The 23,915-nt window shown below is 41.2% G+C and overlaps 1 protein-coding gene and 1 long non-coding RNA gene across 2 annotated transcripts in view; one reads left to right on the forward strand and one right to left on the reverse strand.

Annotated features, from left to right (window-relative positions):
* Nucleotides 1-16,221, reverse strand: part of VPS53 (VPS53 subunit of GARP complex) — a 134,631-nt gene extending 118,410 nt beyond the window's left edge. The window contains exons 1-4 of the mRNA XM_074319960.2: nt 15,935-16,221; nt 13,823-13,903; nt 5,886-5,935; nt 4,245-4,311 (exon numbers count right to left, since the gene is read on the reverse strand). Coding sequence (XP_074176061.2) covers nt 4,245-4,311; nt 5,886-5,935; nt 13,823-13,903; nt 15,935-16,021 — 285 coding nt within the window. The 5' untranslated portion in view covers nt 16,022-16,221. The remainder of the gene's footprint in view (nt 1-4,244; nt 4,312-5,885; nt 5,936-13,822; nt 13,904-15,934) is intronic.
* A 189-nt stretch (nt 16,222-16,410) lies between these two features.
* LOC141568884 (uncharacterized) lies at nt 16,411-17,135 on the forward strand. The gene is made up of 2 exons (XR_012492142.1): nt 16,411-16,549; nt 16,951-17,135. It is a non-coding gene; the product is annotated as an uncharacterized LOC141568884 (long non-coding RNA).
* Nucleotides 17,136-23,915: the final 6,780 nt, after the last annotated feature.

The following is a 23,915-nucleotide window of genomic DNA, read 5'->3' on the forward strand; positions in this document are numbered from 1 at the left end:
AATGTAGGCTGAATCATACTAAACAGTAGCATTATTCTTTCAAATAGTAGTAAGCTGGGACTAGTCATACACAAATCAAGCTTTAAACAACTTTAAAGGAACATACACACTGATTGAAATGATGTTTTTATGGTAAAGAGCTTTTGTTTATTTACAATTAACAAGTAATCTAACACAGACCAAATATTCCATACAATTGAATATATTGTTACTACACATGGACTGTGTGTTCTGAGAAACTGTGAAGATGAGAAAGATACAAGTCTTGCCTCAAGGAGCTTATAAATTAGTCAAGGGGACAAGACGTGTTCACTAGTAAGTCAAAAGAGACCAGGATAGCCAATGAAAAGTACAAGCATGGGGCTGGCTGTGAGAGCCTGCAGACAGAAAGGATACGCATCTAATTAACTGAGGGACACTGGGATCAATTTTCTCATCTGTAAAATGAGAAGAATGGACCAGATGAGTTACGAGTCCCTTCTAGTTCTAAACTTCTGTTTCCTTTGGTTTGTCCAGTTGAGCTAAACAGAAAATTTCATGAAAAAGGTAGTATTTGAGCTGGCTCTTAGATAGGTAAGATTTAGATGGGCAAGATTTTGAAATAGGCTACTGGAAGAAAAAGAGGAGCGAGAGCATTTTAGGCAAAAAAAACCCACAAAAAACATACTGTAGTTTGCTATGTACAATGTGCTCCGTGTATAATGCACACCCATGTTTTTGGCCCAAACTTTCAAGGAAATAATCTTTCATTTTAATTTTTTAACTCCAATTTTTATTTGTTCACACTTAGGTACTTGTTTTTTGTATTATAAAGGAATTTTAGCAGTTATTTTACAACATATTATGGTACAAGAAATTTTATGTAACAAACAATTACAAAACACAAGAACAGAGACAAGGTACAAGAAGTTTTATGTACCGGTAACAAATTTACGCATCATGGAAGGTGAAGAACTCTATGTTGCAAGTCCATAGTAAGTTCAACAAAACTGATTACATATTCCAGGGTATTATTTTGCGTACAGATATCGTTACTGATTTCTACAATTACATTTTTTAAGCATAAATAAAAGAATTAAAAACATTTATATCCATACGGAATTAGTACGACCCTGTGTACTGCGCATCCTTATTTTTCCCTCACAAATTTGGGCAAAAGAGTGCGCATTATACATGGCAAAATACGGTAATCATAAGTCTAGAAAGCACAGGGCATGCTTGCAGAGCACTGAGGCTTCAGTATGAATGAAGTGCAACAGGAGACAAAATTGGAAAGGCAGGCAGAGACCCTGAATGCCAAGCAAAGGAACTCGGGTCTAGTTTGGTAGACAGAGGCCACTGAGGCTTCTGAAGAGGTAGATGACATGACCAGACACATAGTAAGAAAGTTAAAGCCCAGAATGAGACTGGGGATTTTGCAGGCTCCTTGCTACTCTTAATTGCCTCTAAGGGTCCCATTCACATGGGCCTCCCTTTCCAGAGAAGCCAAGCCTCATGGAAGAAACCTAAATGGACAAAACAAAGCAACAAGAACTAAACACCATGCAAGGAGTGGGAACTAGGATCAGGTTTAGGAACCTAATATGTCTATACACAAACACTGATGGTGAGAACAAGGAAGTAGGCAGACTACTTATAAACAGACCGATGAAAGATGATTACTAAGAAGAAAAGAAAGTCATAAAAGGTAGGAAAAATAGGGGCCGGCCCGGTGGCTCAGGCAGTTAGAGCTCCATGCTCCTAACTCTGAAGGCTGCCGGTTCGATTCCCACATGGGCCAGTGGGCTCTCAACCACAAGGTTGCCAGTTCAACTCCTGGAGTCCCGCAAGGGATGGTGGGCTGTGCCCCCTGCAACTAGCAACGGCAACTGGACCTGGAGCTGAACTGTGCCCTCCACAACTAAGACTGAAAGGACAACTACTTGAAGCTGAACGGCACCCTCCACAACTAAGATTGAAAGGACAACTTGACTTGGAAAAAAGTCCTGGACGTACACACTGTTCCCCAATAAAGTCCTGTTCCCCTTCCCCAATAAAATCTTAAAAAAAAAAAAAAAAGCTACAAAAAAAAAAAAGGTAGGAAAAATAGACACATGGATAAAACTAAAAATGTAAAAGAAAGAGACTCATCGTACCTGTGAGCTACTAGCAGAGGAAACCGGAATATGAGATGAGGCGATTTCTACACAGGAGTACACCCCCAACTTATTCCTCCCCCCAAAAAATCTGGGTAGCATAATTAACATTTTAAGAAATTAGCTGTACTGAAAAATGTCAAACCGGACAAATAACAGAACCAAGGTTACTGCAAAGGTGCACACCTGACCAAACTGAATTAGTGTTGAAAAGAGAAGCCCAGACACTGAATGAGAGAGGAAGACCAGGAAAGGCATTTCTGTTAGACAGCAATTTCTGAAACATGATGCCTAAACAGCAGATGAAAACCCAAATGAAAAGGAAAATGGTTCATATATAACATCTGGTGCCTGAATCATTAAAGAATACCTCCTCCCCACACACTTCTTTTTCCCTTCATTCCCTTCCAACAGCGCTCCTTAGCTAGATCCAAAGGAAATGTAAAACTCTGAAATGAATCTATAGTTACCTGTTTGCCAGCAAAACTAGGTATGAGGAACTGGAGCTGTGTCATATTATTATTATTATTATTTGCTTTTCTTTTTTGCAATATGTGAACTTTATTTCCATCTTGATTTTTAAAAATTGTATTATGGTAAAATATACAAAATTTATCATCTTAACAGTTTTTGTACTGTTTTTTGTACAGTCCCATGGTGTTAAATACATTCACATTGTTGTGCAACTATCACCGCCATCCACCCCCATAATTCTTTTCATCTTGTGAAACTGAAACTCTACACCCATTAAACAATAACTTACATTCCCCTTTCCACCAGCCTCTGGCAGCCACCATTCTATTTTCTGCCTCTATGAATGTAAGTAGCTCATATAAGTAGAATCATACAATATTTGTCCTTTTGTATCTGGCTTATTTCACTTAGCATAATGTCTTCAAGATTCACCCATATTATAGCATATTGCAGAATTTCGTTCCTTTTTAAGGCTGTATAATATCCCGTTGTATGTATATAGCACATTTTGCTTATCCATGCATCCTTCGGTGGACACTTGGGTTGCTTCCACGTTTTAGCTATTGTGAATGAATAGTGCTGCTATAAATATGGGTGTGCAGATATCTCTTCAAGACCTTACTTTCTTTTTTTTTTTTAAATTAGAGTTTATTGGGGTGACAATTGTTAGTAAAGTTACATGGATTTCAGGTGTACAATTCTGTAATACATCATCTATAAAAACCTTACTTTCAATTCTTCTCAGTGTATATAGCTGGAAGTGGAATTGTGGGTCATATGGTCATTCTATTTTGTAAAAATATTTGAGGAATCTCCATACTGTTTTACACAGCAGCTGTACCATTTTACATTTCACCAACAGTGCACAAAGGTTCCAATTGCTCCATATCCTTGCTAACACTTGTTGTTTTGTGTTTTTTTGATAACAGCCATCCTACCATCTCACTGTAGTTTGTGATGTGCATTTCCCTAATAATTAGTGATCTTGAGCGTCTTTTCAGGTGCTTAGTGGCCAATCTTATATCTTCTTTGGAGAAATGTCTCAAGTCCTTTCCCCGTTGTTAATCAGGTTGTTTGCTGTTCAATTTTAGAAGTGCTCTATATAATCTGGATATTAATCCCTTATTGGATTATATGATTCAGATATATTTTCTCCCATTCTGTAGGTGCCTTTTTACTCTTTTGACAGTCTTTTGATGCCTAGGTTACTGCTACCTTTTGCAATAACAAAAGTAATACCAAAATCCCAACAACTTAGCTGATGCAAAAAAAGAGCAACCTTATTTAGCCACAGTACACAAAATAAAGGAGGGCATAAGAGACAGCTGACGCAAGGAGAAAGAGAAGAAAATTTCATTTTTCTCATTTTAGCTCGAATGCCCCACCCAGCCTTGGGGTGAGCCGTGCTACAATATATACTCCTGGCCCGAGGGACACCGAGTGAGCGCGCATGGTTTGTGTGGGCAGCCTACCCCTGTCACTACTGGGGCAAGCCATGTATGTTTCCTGCTGTGTACGGGACAGATCAGTAAGAATGTGCTCTGTCGGAAGGCAGATCGACACTCTGGTCACTTGGTTGTTGGGTTTGGAAGAAATTAGGGCAGAATAAATAATATGGGGGAGTAAGTTACTTACTTGCCTGCCATCCTGCCCCACATTGGTTTGACCTCTTACAACAGTTCGAATATTGTCATCCAGTCTCCTAGCAAAAAAAGTTAAAGGAGTTCATTAAAATACTTTCTAGTCTAGGTTGACCAGAAGAAAAAATGTTAGCAACTTATCCATCAACGTCTGCAGATTGCACTTGTCCAGAAAACCAAACAAGCGAGAAAGATCCAAGGAAGACGGAGGCCGTGGACCCTGTGGGGCAGCACCAGCAGTGTAAGAAGCCAAGCCCGGCACAGACTGGTGAGTCACCTTCGCTTTTGCTTTTTTTTAAAGGCTATTTTCACTTAATATTCAGAGCTGTCCAAAAAGGACCCATATAACTTTTAGTACTTTTCATGGAGTAAACCAGGAATGAGAAAGTTGCTGAAACTTGATGGGAGGAAGCCAGAGAATTCAAATTACCCCCCCACAAAATCCTTCCTTAGTAACTTCCTCAGGAAGCTTGAAAGGGAGAAGGAGCCAGGGTAATGCAGGAAATCAGTGCTTTGCTTGCTGGGCCCTGATTGTTTGTGCAACCTGTGCGGGAGACAGATCTGTGGCCTCCAGTTCCTCTTTCTCCTGCAGCTCAACAGGGGCCTCTTAATGGCACCTCAACCAGAGAAACTGATATCAGAAAATTTTCATTTTTCATTTGAAGGATCCATTACAGGTATGGGGGGAGAAAGCTGAAAATAACTGGCTCGCAAGGGATTTTGGAATCATGAGGGTGTTTCCATTATCTGTGCAAACCCTGGACAACGTAGTGGTCTCTGCTAGAACTGTTAGAGCCATAACCCACCAAAACGATGAACAGGCTTCATGCACGTCGTAAGGCACCAAACTGAACAAAACGTTAATAGCAGAGGTCTTCACCAGAAAATCCAAAGGTTGTTAGGGGAAAAAAGATCATCTCCTGATTCAAAATAAAGCCTTCTCCTCGTCAAAAATTAAAACAAAACAAAACAAAAAATACGAAAAAAACAAAAAAAATCCCAAACTACATTTAAAGTAATGACATCAACCATTATACTAATCACTATTATAATGAGTAAACAAACATTGAGTATCTACCACGTATCAAAACTGGAAATACAGAGGTGGACAAACCAGAACAAGGCTATTGGGCAGGAAGGACATTTGATGACCATCCCAGACAATCACATCCTAGATTGATCACAATGTTTAATCCTGGGCCACCACCCATGTCAACCAGCAGATCTGACCACATTGGTAGCTGGTATGTGGCCAGGGGATACCCATATAAGCCCACCTTTATATCTAAGCCTTGGGAATACCAAAAAATAAAAAAAGAAGAAGAAGAAAAAATGTAAATCTATTAGGGAAATAAAACCATTAAAAATATAGAAATGCTCTTGCCTCCTTTTAGAATCAACTATTTTGAACAGCCTATTACAGTTTCCATACCTTTTCATAAATAATTGAAGACTGAACAAAGAATCTAGTTTTTTGCAACAAGGTACGTATGGCAACCCAAATAAAAGGATTACTTTTTTAAAAATTACCATCTATAGAAAATCTGAGATTTCAGTGTTCTCACAGATAAGTGTGATCCAGAATGCAAATTAACAAGATACTTTTCATTATTAATAATCATACAGTGTTACTTACCTTATTTTCAGTCTAATCTTGTTCACGACTTCGTCTATGTTTGCCAGGGACTACAATGAAGAAGGAAAAGTGCCAGCTATTATTTCACTTCTTGGAATTCCTCTTTCACAGCCATGGGATGAACTACAGTGGCTATTTATGACATCTCAGAAAATTTAATCATACAGTATGATACATTTTTACTTTTTTAAAAAAAGTACAGTAGCAGTTGGCAACTGTTGCAAAACCCAGCCGGCATCTATTTCTTTTGTAAATAAAACAGCCATGCCCATTCATTTACATATTATTTACAGTTGCCTTTGCCCTACAAAGGCAGAGTTGAGTAATTGCAACAGAGACTGAATGGTCCACAAATCCTAAAACATTTACTATGGAGCCCTTTATAGAAAGTGTGCCAGACCCCTGATATATAGAATCAATACAAATTCATGTGACAAAATACAGCAATGAAAATGAATGAATGGTTATAAACACAACAACATGGATAAATCTTAGCAACATAATGTTATACACACACGCAAAAGCTAGACACAAGAGCACATACATAAGGTACCAAAAAAAAAGCATACACATTTTAAGAAAGGGAAAAACTGTATTAAAATTACGCTGATAGTAACCACTCTGAGCACCTCTTGTAACTGCAGAAGTCAAACGTGACTTATATTCACCTTTTGTTATTGGTACATATTGACTATTATAATTTTAATATAGTTTTATCCTTTCTTAAAATGTGTATATGTTTTTATGGTACCGTGTGTGTCTGTGTGTGTGTGTGTGTGTGTGTGTGTGTGTGTGTATTTCCATTTATATAGTTCAAAAATGAGTGGAACTATTGCCTCATGTTAGAAGCCAAGATAGTGGTTATCTCTGGGGGCGACAGTGACAGTAAGGAGGCAAAAGAAGGGACCATCTAAAGATGTTTTATTTCTGATCTAGGTGGTGGTCACATGGTTGCATTCATTTTGTGAAAATGCATCAAGTTATACACATAAGATTTGTGTATTCCTCCATATCATGTTACATATCAATAAACACATAAATCTATTTTTCTAAGTGTATATAGGTCCATTAGAAAAAGACTAGAAGGATAACTACGAGTAGCTGTAATCTATGAAATCTGTAGCAGTAGTTGTAATCTATGAAAAGGAAGGATTTTAAGTTTTTCTTCTTTTTGCCCAAGTATTTTCTAATTGCTCTACATTGACTACGCATTGCTACTGTAATTATTAGAAAGTTAGTCCTGTTTTTAAGACAATGACAATAAAAACCAATGGGACGATTTCCAACCTTAGCAAGCAGAAAATGTGAGGAAATGGTGCCCCCTAATGGAATAGAGATGGTACAACTTCAGAGCACCATTTTAACTCAAGTTTTCAAAATACCATTGCATGAGTCCTCTGTCTCTCTCCCGCCACAGATATTTCACCCTCAGGAAGAATTGGGGGTAATGGAGGAATTGTGCTTATAAATCGTTACTGGAAACCTGTGCTGGCAGGAGGGGACCAGGAGCCTGTAAGAAAACCAGGTCATAAGTGTTTGAGGTGTCAGATGGGGCCATTCACATCTTGTCTACTCTTCTGACAAAGCCAATAGTTACTCAGAATTTTCAGAAATCCAAGAACTGACTGAGATAAAGATAAATCTTGGAAAAGAGAAGTTATTTTAATTGAAGAATCTAACGTCAAGTCGGTCACTTCAAAACTGGACTGGGAATAAAGCACCACTGTGCTAACACAGTGTTGTTAGTGGCACAACTGCCACTAACAAACTTGCTGTGTGTCTAGAGGGCAAGCTGTCTAACCTCTCTGAGTTTTTATTTCTTCATATGCAAAATGGGCATAATAGTTCCTGCCTTGCTTATCTCTGCTGGGACCCACTCCTTTAAAAAAATTTTGTGGGGGCGGCCGGATGGCTCAGTTGGTTAGAGCGCGAGGTCTCAACAAGGTTGCCAGTTCAATTCCCTCCATGGGATGGTGGGCTGCGCCCCCTGCAATTAAAGATTGAAAACGGCGACTGGACTTGGAGCTGAGCTGCGCCCTCCACAACTAGATTGAAGGACAACGACTTGGAGCTGCTGGGCCCTGGAGAAACACACTGTTCCCCAATATTCCCTGGAGAAACACGTTCCCCTGCAGAAACTGTTCCCCCAATAATTTTTTAAAAATTGGGGGGGTACTTAAAACAACTATTAAGAAAATGTTAACATTTGGGGAATTTGGGATGAAAGGTTGACATAAATTCTTTGTACTATTCTTACATCGTTTCTGAAAATGGGACGTTGTATCAAAATTTAAGAATTGTATAATCTATTTTAAACTGGCAAAATATGTACGTGACCACCAATTCAAATGGTAGAAGAGGGTAAATGTGGAAAGTACTGCTTTCCCTCCTCTGTCCTGCCCTGCACCCTCCCAGTTCTCCTGCCCACAGGCCATGGCTCAGGACCAATTTCTTTTGCACATTCTCGGAGGTGGTCTATGTATTTAAAGCACATCCATAACTTATTTCCCTTTCTTTATACAATGCACATTGTCTGTGCCATGGCTTTTTCACTTAACAATGTAACTTAGAGGTCGTTCCACATCAGTAAATATTGCTTTTTGGTAGAGTAACCATTGCTTAAATTTAATACTCCTTAGACATGGAGGTCTTGCTTAAGCCATAACAACTGTTCTAAGGAGAATAATTCAAAATACATTATGCCGTCAGATGTTCAACTGCATTTAAAAGAGCAAAAACCTGAGGACCTAAATGGCCACCAACAGAAAAGTTAAATAAATCAGCCCACATTTATTCGATGGACTTTTATGATACCAAAAAAGACACCGGGCAGGGAGGCTGTGAAACAACAAAAGATGGTTTATGATAACATTCTAACAAGAGGGAAAACATGTAAAAATATCAAAGTATCCCATGAATGTAGCTATTAAAACATCAGAAAGATATACCCTAAAATTCTAATGCTCGATTGCATGTTAGGTGGACCCATGGGTGACCACTTTCCCTTTATCTTCCAGATTTTCTATTGGAGATGCAAAAGGGAAAAGACATTAACATTTACTGCAGATCTGTTAGGAGTTGGGAAACCTCTAACACAATGGTTCTTGACCTAGTTTTTCTGCACCCCACACCTGAGGGATGTGACACATTCCTTGCTATCAGTTCAGTGCCTCTCGCTGGCAGGATGGCAGTAATTCTCGCTGGGGTTGAGGCCTCTCTGGGAGTTAGGAAAACGCCCCAGAGGAATCCAGATCGGCTACCCTGGGTGGAGCTGATACATCTCCTCTTTGAGAATTACTCAGCTAGTTTAGTTGTCATGTGGACAGTGTTAATTTTATCATTTAAAAATGTCTTCGGTATTGAAAGGTGTTTCCTGCTTCTAATGGCAATTCTTGCTGATGACAGAAAATACATAAAATCACTTTCATCCCCAGCAGAGTATAATCACCATTAGCATTTTGGTATAGTGCTTTCTACTGTTCCTTCCATGCAAATATATGGCTTTAAAACCAAAAATTAAACTGGGATGATAAACAATTTGGCATGTTATTTTTTTTTCACGTAACAACACAGATGCAGAGATTGGGGGGGGGGGTCACTAAAAATCCTTTATAAGCAGCTGCGTATGACTTTTTTTCAAAGTTCTTATTTATATTAGCTTTTCATAAATTTCATCGAGTTTCCCCTAATCAAACCTCTAATGAAAACATGACAAATGATTTTCTTCAGTTGTCTGCCAGCCTAGTAACCTGGCTACTCTTCAGAACCACCCAGGGAGCCCTGTTAAATACAGAAACCGGAGGCCTCCCACCTGGACCTGGGAAGTTAGAAACATCTGGGATCCGTTCCGATCCACACTCCTGCCTCCAGGAAATCACAGACATGCAGAAATTGCCACTCAACAGAAACACACACACACACCCTCCGCCTCAGAGTGACACTAAATTTATTCTTGATATACTGACATCTACTTTAAATATTCTAAACTCGTAATTTGCAAGTGTTTACTACAGGTTCATGAGGTATACAGATGGGTTTTGCCCAATATCTAGCAATAGTTGAAATAAATTATAAATCATGCCACTACTTTCTATTACATTTTCATCACGGTCCATGGGAATCTGGGTTGGAAGATGAACTGCTGAGTGTAAATCTTGGGTTGGGAAAATAAAGGTAACCCTGGGTCATAAATTTTCTGAGTTACCTAAGAAACTTCACTACACATTATCATATACACGGGGGCATAATAAGACAAGACATATAACTGAATCTGTGGAACAACAAATGTCTTGTGTTACGTTCAGTAGTTTAAAAACAAATACATACAAAAACATAATCAGGAAGCAGTGAGAACCTGGTGGTTTCCTATATAATTTTCAAATCTAACACTTACTTTTGTTTTGATGGGTCAGCAATCTTGATAGGGTGAGGTAAATGAAATGTATTCATGGCTAAAACTAGCTTCATGTCAGTTGTCCCCAAATTTCTATGTCCAGCTAATTCCCAGAATTCCTCTTTCATAAAAAAATGATGAACTCTAAAGGCCATCTGTGAAATCTCAAAAAAGACAATCACACAGTATGGTGCTATTTTTTTTCCAACTTTATTTTAAAAAAATTAACATGTCCATTAGAAATAGTTTAGGAGGATTCATACCAAGATAGTAACAATTATGGGGATTATGAGCCTCAGATTCAAATTCTATCCAACGACATATTTCCATCCAGATGGCCCAAGGATGTCCAAGACGGGGCCCATCTTTATAACCTCCTCCTAGCCTCTTCCTTATTCCCAACATAGGGTAAAGGTGCCGACACCCACTCAGTCTGCCAGGATAGAAATCAAAGTTGAAAATCCTTCATTTAGCTTGTAATTCATGGCTTAAAATGTCCTTGCCCGATGGATGCCTCCTGGGATCCCTCAGAAGAAGGGCCTGTATGCTCTGCTTTCACAGTACTTAGCATGTTTCCTTCATGGCAAGGCTATCGCCTTTAAGCTCAGTGCTCATTATTTCTCTGGGCCTCATTATGTTCATCATAAAACAAGCATGTTGACAGGAGAATTTATCACTGTTAAGTGTTTAGAATGGTGCCTGGTGTGCAGTAAGCATCCAATAAATGTAAACTATCATTATAACTATATAACTAACGACCAGGAGTTAGAACTCTCTGAGAGCAAGTCACAAACAGTGATTAATAATTATACAAACATGCCCATTGTAAAACCATAATAAATGACTTATAATCTGTTGAGGTGGTCATTATTATCTATTAAGGGAGACTGGAAACTCTATGTTGCCAAGAAGTGTATCTGCCTTGCTCACCTAGCTCCAAAGTTCTTCCAGGCCTAGGCAGAGGAGGCGTTTTGGTAAGGGAGTGAATTTCAGATTCTACATCCCTTGAACCACCACATTCTGTGACTTGTCTCTCCATCCCAGCCTCTCCTCGGGCTCCCATCATCCCTCTTAAGTGATCTATCAGAGCGGTCTGCTAACTGGTCTTCCTGCCTCCAGTTCTGCCTCTCCCCAGGGCATCCTCCATATTGCTACTGGATGGAATTTTTAAAATGTGAATCTGATCCCATCATTATCCTGTCAAGAGACCTTCAATGAACACCCATTGCCTAAAGTACAGTGGTACCTCGGTTGTCGAACATAATCCGTTCCGGAAGACCGAGTTCTGAAACGTTCGAAAACCGAGGCACAGTTTCCCCATAGAAAGAAATACAAACTGGATTAATCCATTCCAAACCTTTAAAAATCAACCCCTGGGCCGGCCAGGTGGCTCAGGCGGTTAGAGCTCCGTGCTCCTAACTCCGAAGGCTGCCGGTTCGATTCCCACATGGGCCAGTGGGCTCTCAACCACAAGGTTGCCAGTTCAATTCCTGGAGTCCCGCAAGGGATGGTGGGCTGTGCCCCCTGCAACTAAGATTGAACAGGCACCTTGAGCTGAGCTGCCTCCCGGATGGCTCAGTTGTTGGTTGGAGCGCGGGCTCTCAACCACAAGGTTGCCAGTTCAATTCCTCGACTCCCGCAAGGGATGGTGGGCAGCGCCCCCTGCAACTAAAATTGAACACGGCACCTTGACCTGAGCTGCCGCTGAGCTCCCAGATGGCTCAGTTGGTTGGAGCGCGTCCTCTCAACCACAAGGTTGCCGGTTCGACTCCCGCAAGGGATGGTGGGCTGTGACCCCTGCAACTAGCAACGGCAACTGGACATGGAGCTGAACTGCGCCCTCCACAACTAAGACTGAAAGGACAACAACTTGACTTGGGAAAAAAAAAAAATATCAACCCCTAAAACTGCAAATTTAGCATGAATTTTACTATCTAATGATACCATAGATCCATAAAATTTATGGCGTTCGTAAACCGAAATGTTCATCACTAGAGACGTTTGAAAACCGAGGTACCACTGTACCAGTATCCAGAATAGGGTGTGTGCATCCCAAAGGGGTTTGCAATAATATCCACTAGGGTGTGAGACGAAAAGATTAAAGCCTCTATTTTTATTCTTTATATACATAGCAAACACTACTAATACCTAACGTATTTTAGATTGGTGCTAGGATATGTACATAATATTTTGGGGGGGGGGCAGGTACAGGCTTAATATTTAGCTCAGTGAAAATCAGTTGTGTGGAAACTATTTTACTGACAGGCATGTGGTCTCCAAGCCTAGAGAACACTGTTCCTTCGGGATCCTTGCTCTGCCTACCCTCAGCCTCGTCTCCTATGAGGCTCTGCTCCCTGTGCAAACTCGGCCTTTGCCCTGTGTTTAGAATGACCTTCTTTCCCATCATCCTGTAAGATTTACCTAGTGGTTCACTCTGCCTAGAATAATATTCTGCCAGATTGTCACAAGCCTGGGTCCTTCGTAGGTCTCAGGTCTCAGCTGAACGGTTAGGGACCTCAGAGAGACCTGCCCTGAACACCCATCTAAAGGAGCCCCCCACCCCGAAGGCTGTCACGCTGTATCCCAGCACCTGTTTTTCAGCACAGCATCAACCATAGTTGATCATTTCTTGTTTACGTATTTGTTCATCTGATTAATCTTCTTCCCCACACTAGATTCCATGAGACCAGGAACTTGCTTGTCATGTTCACCATTTCTCCCCAGTTTCTAAAATGGTGCCTGGTACTTAACAGACACCTAAGTGATTGCTGAGTTTGACTAAATGAATGAACGAATCCTTTAAGTCTTGGAAGAAGGGCTTGTCTCCTCCCTGAGGTTTTGATTTTCCTAGGAAGAACTGTTCTTTTGTTTCTCACTGAACCGTTGCCTACGTCTCTCACAGCATTCACCAGTGTCTCCCCCACTTGATCATGTACACGTTAAGGGCGTGGACTGGGTCTTATTCATCCTTGAATCCCCAGGGACTAGCACAGTAACTGACAACACCTGACAGGTGCCCACTGACTACTTGCTGAGTCAATGCATGAAAAACCAAGCAGTTAATTCAGGTCTACTTCACACCTAAACACCCAAAAACCAATTCTGTAAGAAAAACCCACGCGTTTAGGCAAATCACCCATCAAAACAAAATAAAGCATAAAATCTGAATATTTACCTCTTGAAATAGGAGTGAAAGTAGCTTTATGACTCTAGGCTTATCCTGCCCACCTCTCTCTTATTTTTCTCTATTACATTTTAAAAATCCTTTCCACTTCCCAACTTAGTACAGAAAATTTGGGGACTCTTACAACCTAAAGGTACAATTTCTAATAATATGCTCGCTATACAAAGAATTCCACCCTAACACAACAACAGTATTCGGTATTAGCTGACCCCACCCCATCCCAATTGTTTACAATGGAGTTTGATTTGAATGTAACTCTCTTTGTTTATAAAGGCCCCTTAGATTGTGTAGGAAAACACACCAATCGTAACACTAAAGATGAGCGAGAAGCCACTGACACGAAGGAAACGCTATACTTACTTGCTCTGTTGGGAACAGGGTATTGATATACTCCACAGCATTGAAATCGGCTCTATCTAGAGGATCCTGGCTTGGAAATACCTAGACAAAGATAGGGGATGACAAATAACCGTCACCTTTCGGTCTTGTTTTATGTATTACTTCTTTTCTCTCTACTGGATGGTCAATTCTTTGAAGGCAAAAACCATATCTTTTTTCATTTTATAAGGCTTAACACACAATAGATGCTCAATAAAATATCTGTTAAAGTATATCTTTAATTTTCACCAACATCTATAATTTTAACATCTTGGTGCAACTAACAGAATGTGCAACCATGAAAACTTCCACAGATACCACCGAAATCCCAAGGACGAGGGAAAATAAGTGGGCATTGTGCATATCGGATTAAACCAGCTGAGGGCATGGTTGTGTTAAGGAAGTCTTGATAACAGACATGCACTATGTCCCAATGAAGTCTCAGCAATATACGGTGGTACCTCGGTTTTCGAACGTAATCCGTTCCAGAAGACCGAGTTCTGAAACATTCAAAAATAGCTGACAGCTAGGCCTCAGGAACTTGCACTCAGTGGAAGCTGCGTGACATGTTCGACTTCCAAGGTGTGTTCGAAAACTGAAGCATTTACTTCCAGGTTTACGGCGTTTGTAAACCGAAATGTTCCTCAACGGAGACGTTCGAAAACCGAGGCACTACTGTAATTCACTGCATTGAGGCAATTTTTATGCTTCAGATGGTGTCAGGAAATAGAGAGCTGGCATTCAGGAACTGGCCCTCCCTTTAACAGAAGAATGCTACCTTCTGAGAAATAGAGCTAACTCCCTTCAAAGGTTGCAATTTGAACATGTAACAAGGTGGATTATAAAAGCAGTCATGTGATTCCCCTGGGTAGTGGATTTCTCCAATTCAAGATCCTTATTTTGGGAAGCAAATTCTTCCCTGATGTCTGCTTATTAGATAAACCTGTGCTAGAATTCAATCTTTATTAATAGCAAAAATGTACTTTTCTAAAATCCTTGTCAAACAATAATTGACTGCAAATGATATTTGTTTCTCCCATTAGAGTCCACCTGGTCCAAAAAGCAAATGAAATGTATGTCTTTGTCTGGCAGATAGAAATGCGTGGGGAGCAGCGTGGCCTTAGACCAATTCAAAACCTTGCCCAATGGTTTGGCATCCTCAGGACGGGCCAAATGTGCTTTGTATGGGTCATTCAACCACTCCTAGAAAAACGCACTTCCAAAAATCTATAAACGGGACAATACAAATAAATGACTTAGTACAGTGGCAGACCCATAGTAAGTGTTAATGTTCAACAAATATTAACTATTAGCATATTATTATACAAATACTATTAATAGTAGTAGTAATGCTTTACTTCGGAAAACTTCCCAGTGGTTGTTAAATGTGGCATTACCCTCCTCTTCTTACATCACATCCCCTATGCCAAGTCTTTTAAGGGAGATCTCCCTTTATCAGGAGCAATACCTTCTTCAAGGGCCTAAATCACTATTTCTAATATCATGACTCTTTAAAAAAAACTCAATAAACTTGAAAAGAGAATTTAGTCAACGAAAGAGTCCCCGCAGGGAAGGAAGACCCCCTAGGAATACTCTTCAACCTAACCCCGACTAATCAACAGCAGGGTTTCTCAACCACTTATGGTAAAAGGATCCTTTTTCAACCGTTTCTCCTCTGCTCTGCAAACGCTTCAGAAATTAAGGTTACCCCCTCCCCTCAATTCCGAGTCACTCACCAGGGCGCAGCGGCACACCAGCCTGGCAAATGAATGAACAGCTCTACAATCCCCCAAATCTGGGCTTGCTACCCATGAGGTCAACTTCTAGGTTCATCCTTTCAAGGAGCATAGCTCCTTCGCCTAAACGCACGAGGACGCCCCACCCTCCAAAGACAATCAAGGCCTCGAAAGGGCTCTCTCCCTCCCCTAGATTCAGAAACCTCTTCCCACCACCACCTCCCCTCAAACCTTTCCTTTTGCTTCAGGGCCCAGCTCCCACCTCTCGGCCCAAAGACTGCTGCTTCCGCGTCCCACCCCCAGCGCTGCTCCGCCCGACCCCCCGCACTCTCCTCCCGTCAGGGGGCGGAACGCTCACCTGCTCGATGGCGAGCTGCACGTCGGGCGTGAGCTGCAGCACAGCTTCCAGCTCCTCCACGAACTCCAGTTCCTCCTCCTCCATCATCCCGCCGCCCAGCTCCTCCCGGGGCCCACCTCAACCCCCGAGTCCGACCTCCTGCAGTCACTCAAGCCACAGGACAGCAACCCTCCCCGGGCAGCGCTCAGCCTAGCAAGCCTCGGCTCTGTCAGCTAGCCCGGCACTTCCGGCAAGCCAGGCACTTCCGGGATCCGGGGCACTCTGGGATAGCGGAGGACTGACCTCTGGTTGCCCGGAGGAGGCGTTCCTGTCACCTCTCGGGAGTCTCCCCCCGCAGCCCTGCGGTCCGGCTGCCCCTTCCTGCCCTTAGCTCTCCTTAAGATGTTTGGGGCCCTCGTTACCTCGCCGAAGGCGCGTCCCCACTGACGGCCCTGGCGCTGGGGAGGGCCTGACTGCCCCCGCGGGACCCCCTAGTGAGGGTAAGCCCAGCACCGTCGCGACCGACAGACAGCAACCTCACGGGCCGCGAAGCCGGCGATCCTTCTGCTACCAGGGCCCCCTTGGTCAGTGGCAGTAGGTGTCCCCCTGCCATCGGGGGAGAAATGACCCCAGCTGGTAAGTGGCGATGTTGCCAAGGACGATACGTAGGATGAGACAGCATCCACTTGACAAAGTTCCCCGTGTGCCAAGCCTCGAGGCAGTTTTCTGGGGGTGTCTGCAGCTTCCTCCCGGGAGAGGCGGGGGGAAGAGCCAGATCAGGCAGTGCCCCGTCGCTGGGGAAATGTTTACTTTCTGTGACGCTGACTGTCTGGAGTCCCATTCCACTACTGATAAGCTGTGTGATCTTGAACAAATTACTCCATCTGCTCATTACCCTGCAAGCATGTGGCGAGGTTCAATGTAAAAAGTACTATGCAATTTTAAGCTAGTAATACAGGTAATATTAGGGTGTATAGCCCTATGCATCACAAAATGAAAAGAGGCCAGATAACCCTGTGGAACCACTTTTCCTCTAGACACTGAAAACAGTGAGAGAATTGCAGTCATAGGAAGAGTTGTACCAGTGAAACGTTGTGCAACGCCATGATGGAAGAGTCCCTGGTCCCACTGAGCTTTCTTTTTTCTAATTTTATCAAAATGTAGTAAAGAAAAAATGGAAGCAACAAAATTTCTAACAATAAAGGATTAAAAATATAAATCAGCTATACAATAGAATATCATTAATTCATAAAGTCGTGGTTGAAAATTAATGACATGGAAAACTGTGCCTAAACTATTTCAGAAAGCAAAATGTATATTTCAGAAAGCAAAACTGTGCAGCATGGTCCCAGTTTAGATGTGTGTGTATTTTGTGCCTATAAAAACGACAACAAGGAATATTTACTTTTCTGAGGGTGATGGAATGGACCTTCTTTGTGTATTTTCCCAAAATGTCTACAATGAGCCTGTAGTACTTTCATAGTCAGAAATATAAATGTCTTTTTTTTGAAAAAAAGAAAAGGTAATTACATCCACCTGTCTTGGGTTGTTTCATTTTTTACGTTAAGAAATAGTTTTCATACAGTACAGTTCACCCACTTAGTTTATAATGCTGTGAGTTTTGATAGCTGTGTATAGTCATGGAACTACCACACAAGACCTAGGACAGTTCGATCATCCCCTCATCACCCCCAAATTCCCTCATGCCCCACTCCAGCCTCTGGCAAACACTGACCTGATTTCTGTCCCCATAGTCTGACTTTGCAAGAATGTCATATAAGTGAAATCATACAATATGTGTCACCTTTTGAGTCTGACTTTCTTCACGTAGCATAATGTACTTGTGTTTCATCCATATTGTTGCATGTTGTCAGTAGTTCATTTCTTCTTGATGAGTGATGTTCCACTCTATAGATATACCACCATTTGTTTATCCATTCTTTGGTTGGAGGATATTTGGATTGATTCCAGCTTTGATTGATGGTAAATAAAGCTGCTATGTGCAGGTTTCTGTGTGAACATGTTTTCATTTCACTTGGGTAAACACCTGGATGTTGGATTGCTGGATTGTGTGTTAAGTCTATATTTAACTTTATAAGAAACTGGTAAACGTTTTCCAAAGTGGCTATATCATTTTTTGCATTGCTACCAGCAATGTATGAGAGTTCTGGTTGCTCACAGCGCTTATGTTTAATGTTGATAATAATAACTAACATTTCTTAGCCCTTAATATATGCCAGGCACCATGTTAAGCATGCACTGTCTCTTTTAATATGTATGGCAAATCTGAGATTGGTCGTTATCATCATCCCCATTTAACAGATGAGAAAATGGAGATGTAGTTCAAAACAAAACAAAAAACTTGCCCGAAGTCCCATAGCTAACTTCTTGCCATTTATTCACTCATTCAATAAATTCAGTAAATTTATGTTCCATGTTCCTTCTGATCCTGCTGGTGACAGGCACTAGGCTAAGGGCTGGGAATTTAGCAATCAACAAAATCAACCAAGTGCCACACCAAAAAAAAACCACAAAAACAATCCAATTAAAAAATGGTCAGAGGACCTGAATAGACATTTCTCCAAAGGGGACATTCCCTTTTCTCTGCATCCTTGCCAATAGACATATGAAAAGATGCTCAACATCACTAATCATCAGAGAAATGCAAATTAAAATCACAATGAGATATCACCTCATATCTGTCAGGATAGCTATCATCATCAATAAATCAACAAATAAGTGTTGGCAAGGATGCAGAGAAAAGGGAACCCTCATGCATCACTGGTGGGATTGCAAATTGGTGCAGCCACTATGGAAAACAGTATGGAGGTTCCTCAAAAAATGAAAAATAGAACTACCTTATGACCCAGCAATTCCACTTCTGGGTATTGATCTGAAGAAATCCAAAACACTCATTCGAAAAGATATATGCACCCCTATGTTTATTGCAGCACTATTTACAATAGCCAAGATATGGAAGCAACCTAAGTGCCCATCAATAGACGATTTGGTAAAGAAACTATGGTACATGTATAAAACGGAGTATTACTCAGCCATAAAAAAGAATGAAATCTTACCACTTGTGACAACTTGGATGGACCTAGAGTGTATTATGTTAAGTGAAATAAGTCAAACAGAGAAAGAAAAATACCATATGATCTCACTTATATGTGGAATCTAAAGAACAAAATAAACAAAATAAAAACAGACTCATAGATACAGAAAACAAACTGATTGTTGACAGAGGGGAGCTGGGTGAAAAAGGTGAAGGAATTAAGAAATACAAATTGGTAGTTACAAAATAGTCATGGGGATGTAAAGTACGGCATACGGAATATAGTCAATAATATTGTAATAACTATGTACAGTACCAAATGGGTACCAGACTAACTGGGGGACCACTGCATAAATTATATAAATGTCTAACCACTATGCTGTATAACCGAAACTAACATAAAACAATATTGAATGCCAACTGTAAGTGAAAAAATAAAAAATAGACCAAGTGCCTGTCTCCATAGAACTATTTCCATGTATGAAAAGGCTATTCATGCAAATAAACACAATTGTGATAGTCCTTATGAAAGACAAGTAAAGCATATGCTGAGAGACTATTAGGGACAGTGTTCTGATTGGATTTGGGTGTCAGGAAAGGCTTCTCTGAGGAAGTGATTTTTAAGCTGAAGTAAAGGGTGGGGGGTGGGAATAAGGAATAACAGATGAAAGGAATGGTGTGTCCAAAAGCCACGAAGGTGGAAGAAACTGGCCAGGGTAATGGGACTTTGAAAGCCAAGGGAGGAGGCTGGAGAAATAAGCAGTGCCAGGTGGTGGAGGCTCTCCAAGGTCACGTGAAAGAATGAAAAGCCTTTGAAGGATTGTAAGCGGAGGTGTGACATAACCAGGTTTACCGTGCCTGCCATCAGCCCTAGTCCTCTCATTTTTAGTTTTTCTACTTCTGAGAAGCCCACTTTGTTGTGGAGAGTCACGAAACCAGGCTGACTGTCTCCAGTACAGATTCATGCTGTCCAATTGCCACTGATTGTCCTTTCATACACCCACCATCAACTCTCAGTGGCATTTCCGGTGACCCCAAACCTTTTCCTACTCAGAAACTCCCAACTCCATCATTTCCCGTCTCCCCTTTTGCAGAGAAGATACTAATAATGAATATACGTTACACAGTACAAAAAGTGTAGGAAGATAAAAGGGCAGAGGTAAATGTGGACACTATGTTTAAAAACACTGCATTAAGATAAATAATAACAGGCTAGCCTGATTTGTTTATGATAAGCAGAAGAGGGAAATACTTTTAATGGAAGGAGGAAGACTGGAAAGACAGATTATACACTTTGAAGATACATATAATGGAAATTTACAGATATGAGAAATTCTGGTATGAAAATATTTGGAGCATGGGATATTCTCACAAATGAGCCAGGCTTTTTATTTTTAAACAATTTCCTGTTATGCTGTGGGATAGGGTACAGCTGATGTTCAAGTATCACAGAAAATATACTTTCTACTTTGAAATTTCACCAAATGAGGCATAAACTCAATCTCTAACATCTAAAAACCCCCACAAACCTTGGAGACCCTATCCTGAATAAGCAATGGGAAAAGGATGGATTGGAAAAGAAGTACTACAGCAGGCTATAGGGGAATTGTGGGGGTGCGTTGCTGAGGTCAGCATCAGAGTAAAATGGGAAAAACCCAAGCACCTCCACATGAGGAATTTTCATAACATTTGTCATTGTGAAAAAAAACATAAGTATACAGGATGGAAGTAATGAGTAGTTTTAAAACAGCCTTTGTTAATGAAATCCAGTGAGATCTGTAAATTTCATGTGGCCTCCATCCATTTGGTGTTTCCTTCTAGGTTAAAAGGGATCTCCAATATCCTGTTACATTTGCTACTGATTTCATTGTGGGTTTTTTTGTTGTTTTTGTTTAAAGTTTATTGGGGTGACAATGGTTAGTAAAGTTACGAAGTGGTTTCATTGTTTCTGAAGCAGTTGTACTATACATTGTGCAAAGTATGTTATAAGATCAAGACGTCTCTATTCCATTTAAGCTTCCCTCCCTGTAATGACCTTCTCCTAAACAGCTGGGCTTTTGGTGAAACTTCTTGTAAAAAATTGCAGATATCCCAATTACTTGACCCTTACTCACTAAATGCCAGTAGCATAGCCCCTTCTCCCAACATTGTGAGAACCAAAAATACCCTCAACAAAGTTCCACATGGCCCCTTGGACTCCTAAGCACAACCACACTTAGAGTTCTGGTTGCTCGTAGAGCTTATATTTGATGTTGAGAACAGTAACTAACATTTCTTAGCCCTTAATATATGCCAGGGACCACGCTAAGCATGCACTGTCCCTTTTAACATGTATGGCAATTCTGAGATTGGTCGTTATCCTCATCCCCATTTAACAGATGAGAAAATGGAGATGTAGTTCAAAACAAAACAAAAAACTTGCCCGAGGTCCCATAGCTAACTTCCTGCCATTCATTCACTCATTCAATAAATTCAGTAAATTTATGTTCCATGCTCCTGCTGGTCCTGCTGGTGACAGGCACTAGGCTGAGGGCTGGGAATTTAGCAATCAACAAAACCGAGCAAGTGCCACACCAAAAAAAAAAAAAACCCAAACAATACAATTAAAAACTGGGCAGAGGACCTGAATAGACATTTCTCCAAAGAGGACATACTGATGGCCCATAGACATATGAAAAGATGCTCAACATTGCTAATCTTCAGAGAAAGCTCCCATTAGATCTTGCTGTCACTACCGGTGGCGAAAGCTCTCAGGCCACCGTGTAGTGGAAGAATATAGTTTAATTTCCACATGAAATTGTGTTCAACATGTTTTCTTGGTGCTCCTTCATAGACTGTTTATAGCATGTGTCTTTTTATGACGACAGATCCTTTTGCTTCATTCCTGATTTTTCTGAATATCCTGGACCCCAGCATTTGTCCCTGAGTGACAGCATTCTGAATGTTTCCATATCCTGGACAGTCAGTTTTGCTTTGACTGGTACTCTGGTTCTCTGTGCATGTCCCGTCTTGCTAAACAGATCGTAATCTCCAGCCAGCTTCAGTAGCTCCCCTGTTCCCACGGTCGTCGCTCATGCATTCAGTCCTGCGTATGTGCTGGCTCCAGATGCTTTCTAAATTAGACCCCTTCCCCACTGGCAGCACTAGGTTATAGTCAGTAATTCCTTCACTTACTCAACAAAGTGATCATTATACAGGGCAGAAGAACAACTCCTTTTGAACATGTCTTACACACTGCAACACATACAAAAACACTCTATAAACTTGACATTACCTGGCCAGTACAATCATTACAATGTAGCTCCCATTAATTCATTGTAACTAACACCCTCAGTGCTTCCCACCACCACTCCCACCTCCAGTCCTGTTTTCTTGTTTCTTTGACCCCACTTCTTCCTGCTGAGGTCTGTTGCATTCCCTGAGCTGGATTTTCAGCTGCTCCTCTTCTTCCGGTCAAGCCAGTAGTTCTTAATCTTTTTTGAGTCTGGATCCCTTGGAGGAAATGAAGAAAAATGCGCATTTTGCATGCAAATTTAAGGCGGGGTGAGGGGGGATTCCACTGAGTATTTCTTAAACGTTTTTTAAGCCCACGCCTCCTTCTGCTAAACATAAAAATCTGGGGAACAAGCCCTCCCACACTCAATATTCTGGTAAGAGGTGTGATCTGCATCCCTCCAATCTTATAATCACTGATACACAGCTGATAGCCATCTTCCACCAGCCAAGAAATTTTTGCTGAGCTAAACTTTTTTGGGTCCACATCAGAAAACCAGTAAAAAGTTTTATTTCCTAAATATAACATTGTTCAGATTCTGACTGCGTCCTCCACTCAATCCCCCATGAGACTCATTGCTTTGAGAGCTCACTGTCACAGGCATCATTAGGCTCCACATTTTTTTAAAGATTTTATTGGGGAAGGGGAACAGGACTTTATTGGGAAACAGTGTGTACTTCCAGGCCTTTTTTTTCCAAGTCAAGTTGTTGTCCTTTCAATCTTCGTTGTGGAAGGTGCCGTTCAGCTTCAAGTTGTTGTCCTTTCAGTCTTAGTTGTGGAGGGCGCAGCTCAGCTCCAGGTCCACTTGCCGTTTCTAGTTGCAGGGGGCACAGCCCACTATCCCTTGTGTGAGTCGAACCGGTAACCTTGTGGTTGAGAGGATGCACTCCAACCAACTGAGCCATCCGGGAGCTCAGGGGCAGCTCAACTCAAGGTGCCGTGTTCAATCTTAGTTGCAGGGGGCTAGGCTCGACATTTTTTATATCCACACTTAGGTTTCTCTCCTTAGTGTCGGGCACATATTGTCAGTTGCCTGTGAAAATTTTCACTCTGCTTATTCTCAATTTCTTTTTCTTTGTCCTCACTGTCCTTGCCTGGGCACATGTATCCATTGGGTTTAGAATGTAGCGTTCTATTGGCAAATGTAATCCACGATGCTAAATGATAGTGAATGGTTTTAGGGAGGAATACAATACAGTGCACTTGCGTAGTCCTACATGCACAGCTTAAATGTTTCCATATACTCGTATGTCATTTCTTACTCTTTCCTACAGTACCTGAGGCGGGTAGGACAGTAGGGTGAGGAGCCCAGGTCACACAGCTAAGTATTGACATGCTAGACTGACACCAAGTTCTGCTATGTTGCAGTCCAGCACTTTTGCTCTTCTGCCTCTCTACCTTGAGCTAGGTCCTGTTACAGCAGGGAAAACTCTTGGACAAATCAAAACCATTGCTTTCCAAGAGCTTATGGGACACTTTGACATTTAATAAAAAATGGTGATCCCAAAAGCATGTTACACGTATGTCATGTTTTAAGAAATACTACCTTCCATGTATTTTTCAAGGCAGCGTGCTTTTCTCCAGCAGATTTCAAAATACTCACATGCCTACCGAACAATGCTCCACAGAAAGTTAAGCAGGTTGAACAGTTAGAGCCATTAGTACTTTCTAGG

Source organism: Rhinolophus sinicus, chromosome 12, assembly GCF_057876585.1.
Source record: "Rhinolophus sinicus isolate RSI-liver-muscle chromosome 12, RSI-T2T, whole genome shotgun sequence".
Classification (NCBI taxonomy): domain Eukaryota; kingdom Metazoa; phylum Chordata; class Mammalia; order Chiroptera; family Rhinolophidae; genus Rhinolophus; species Rhinolophus sinicus.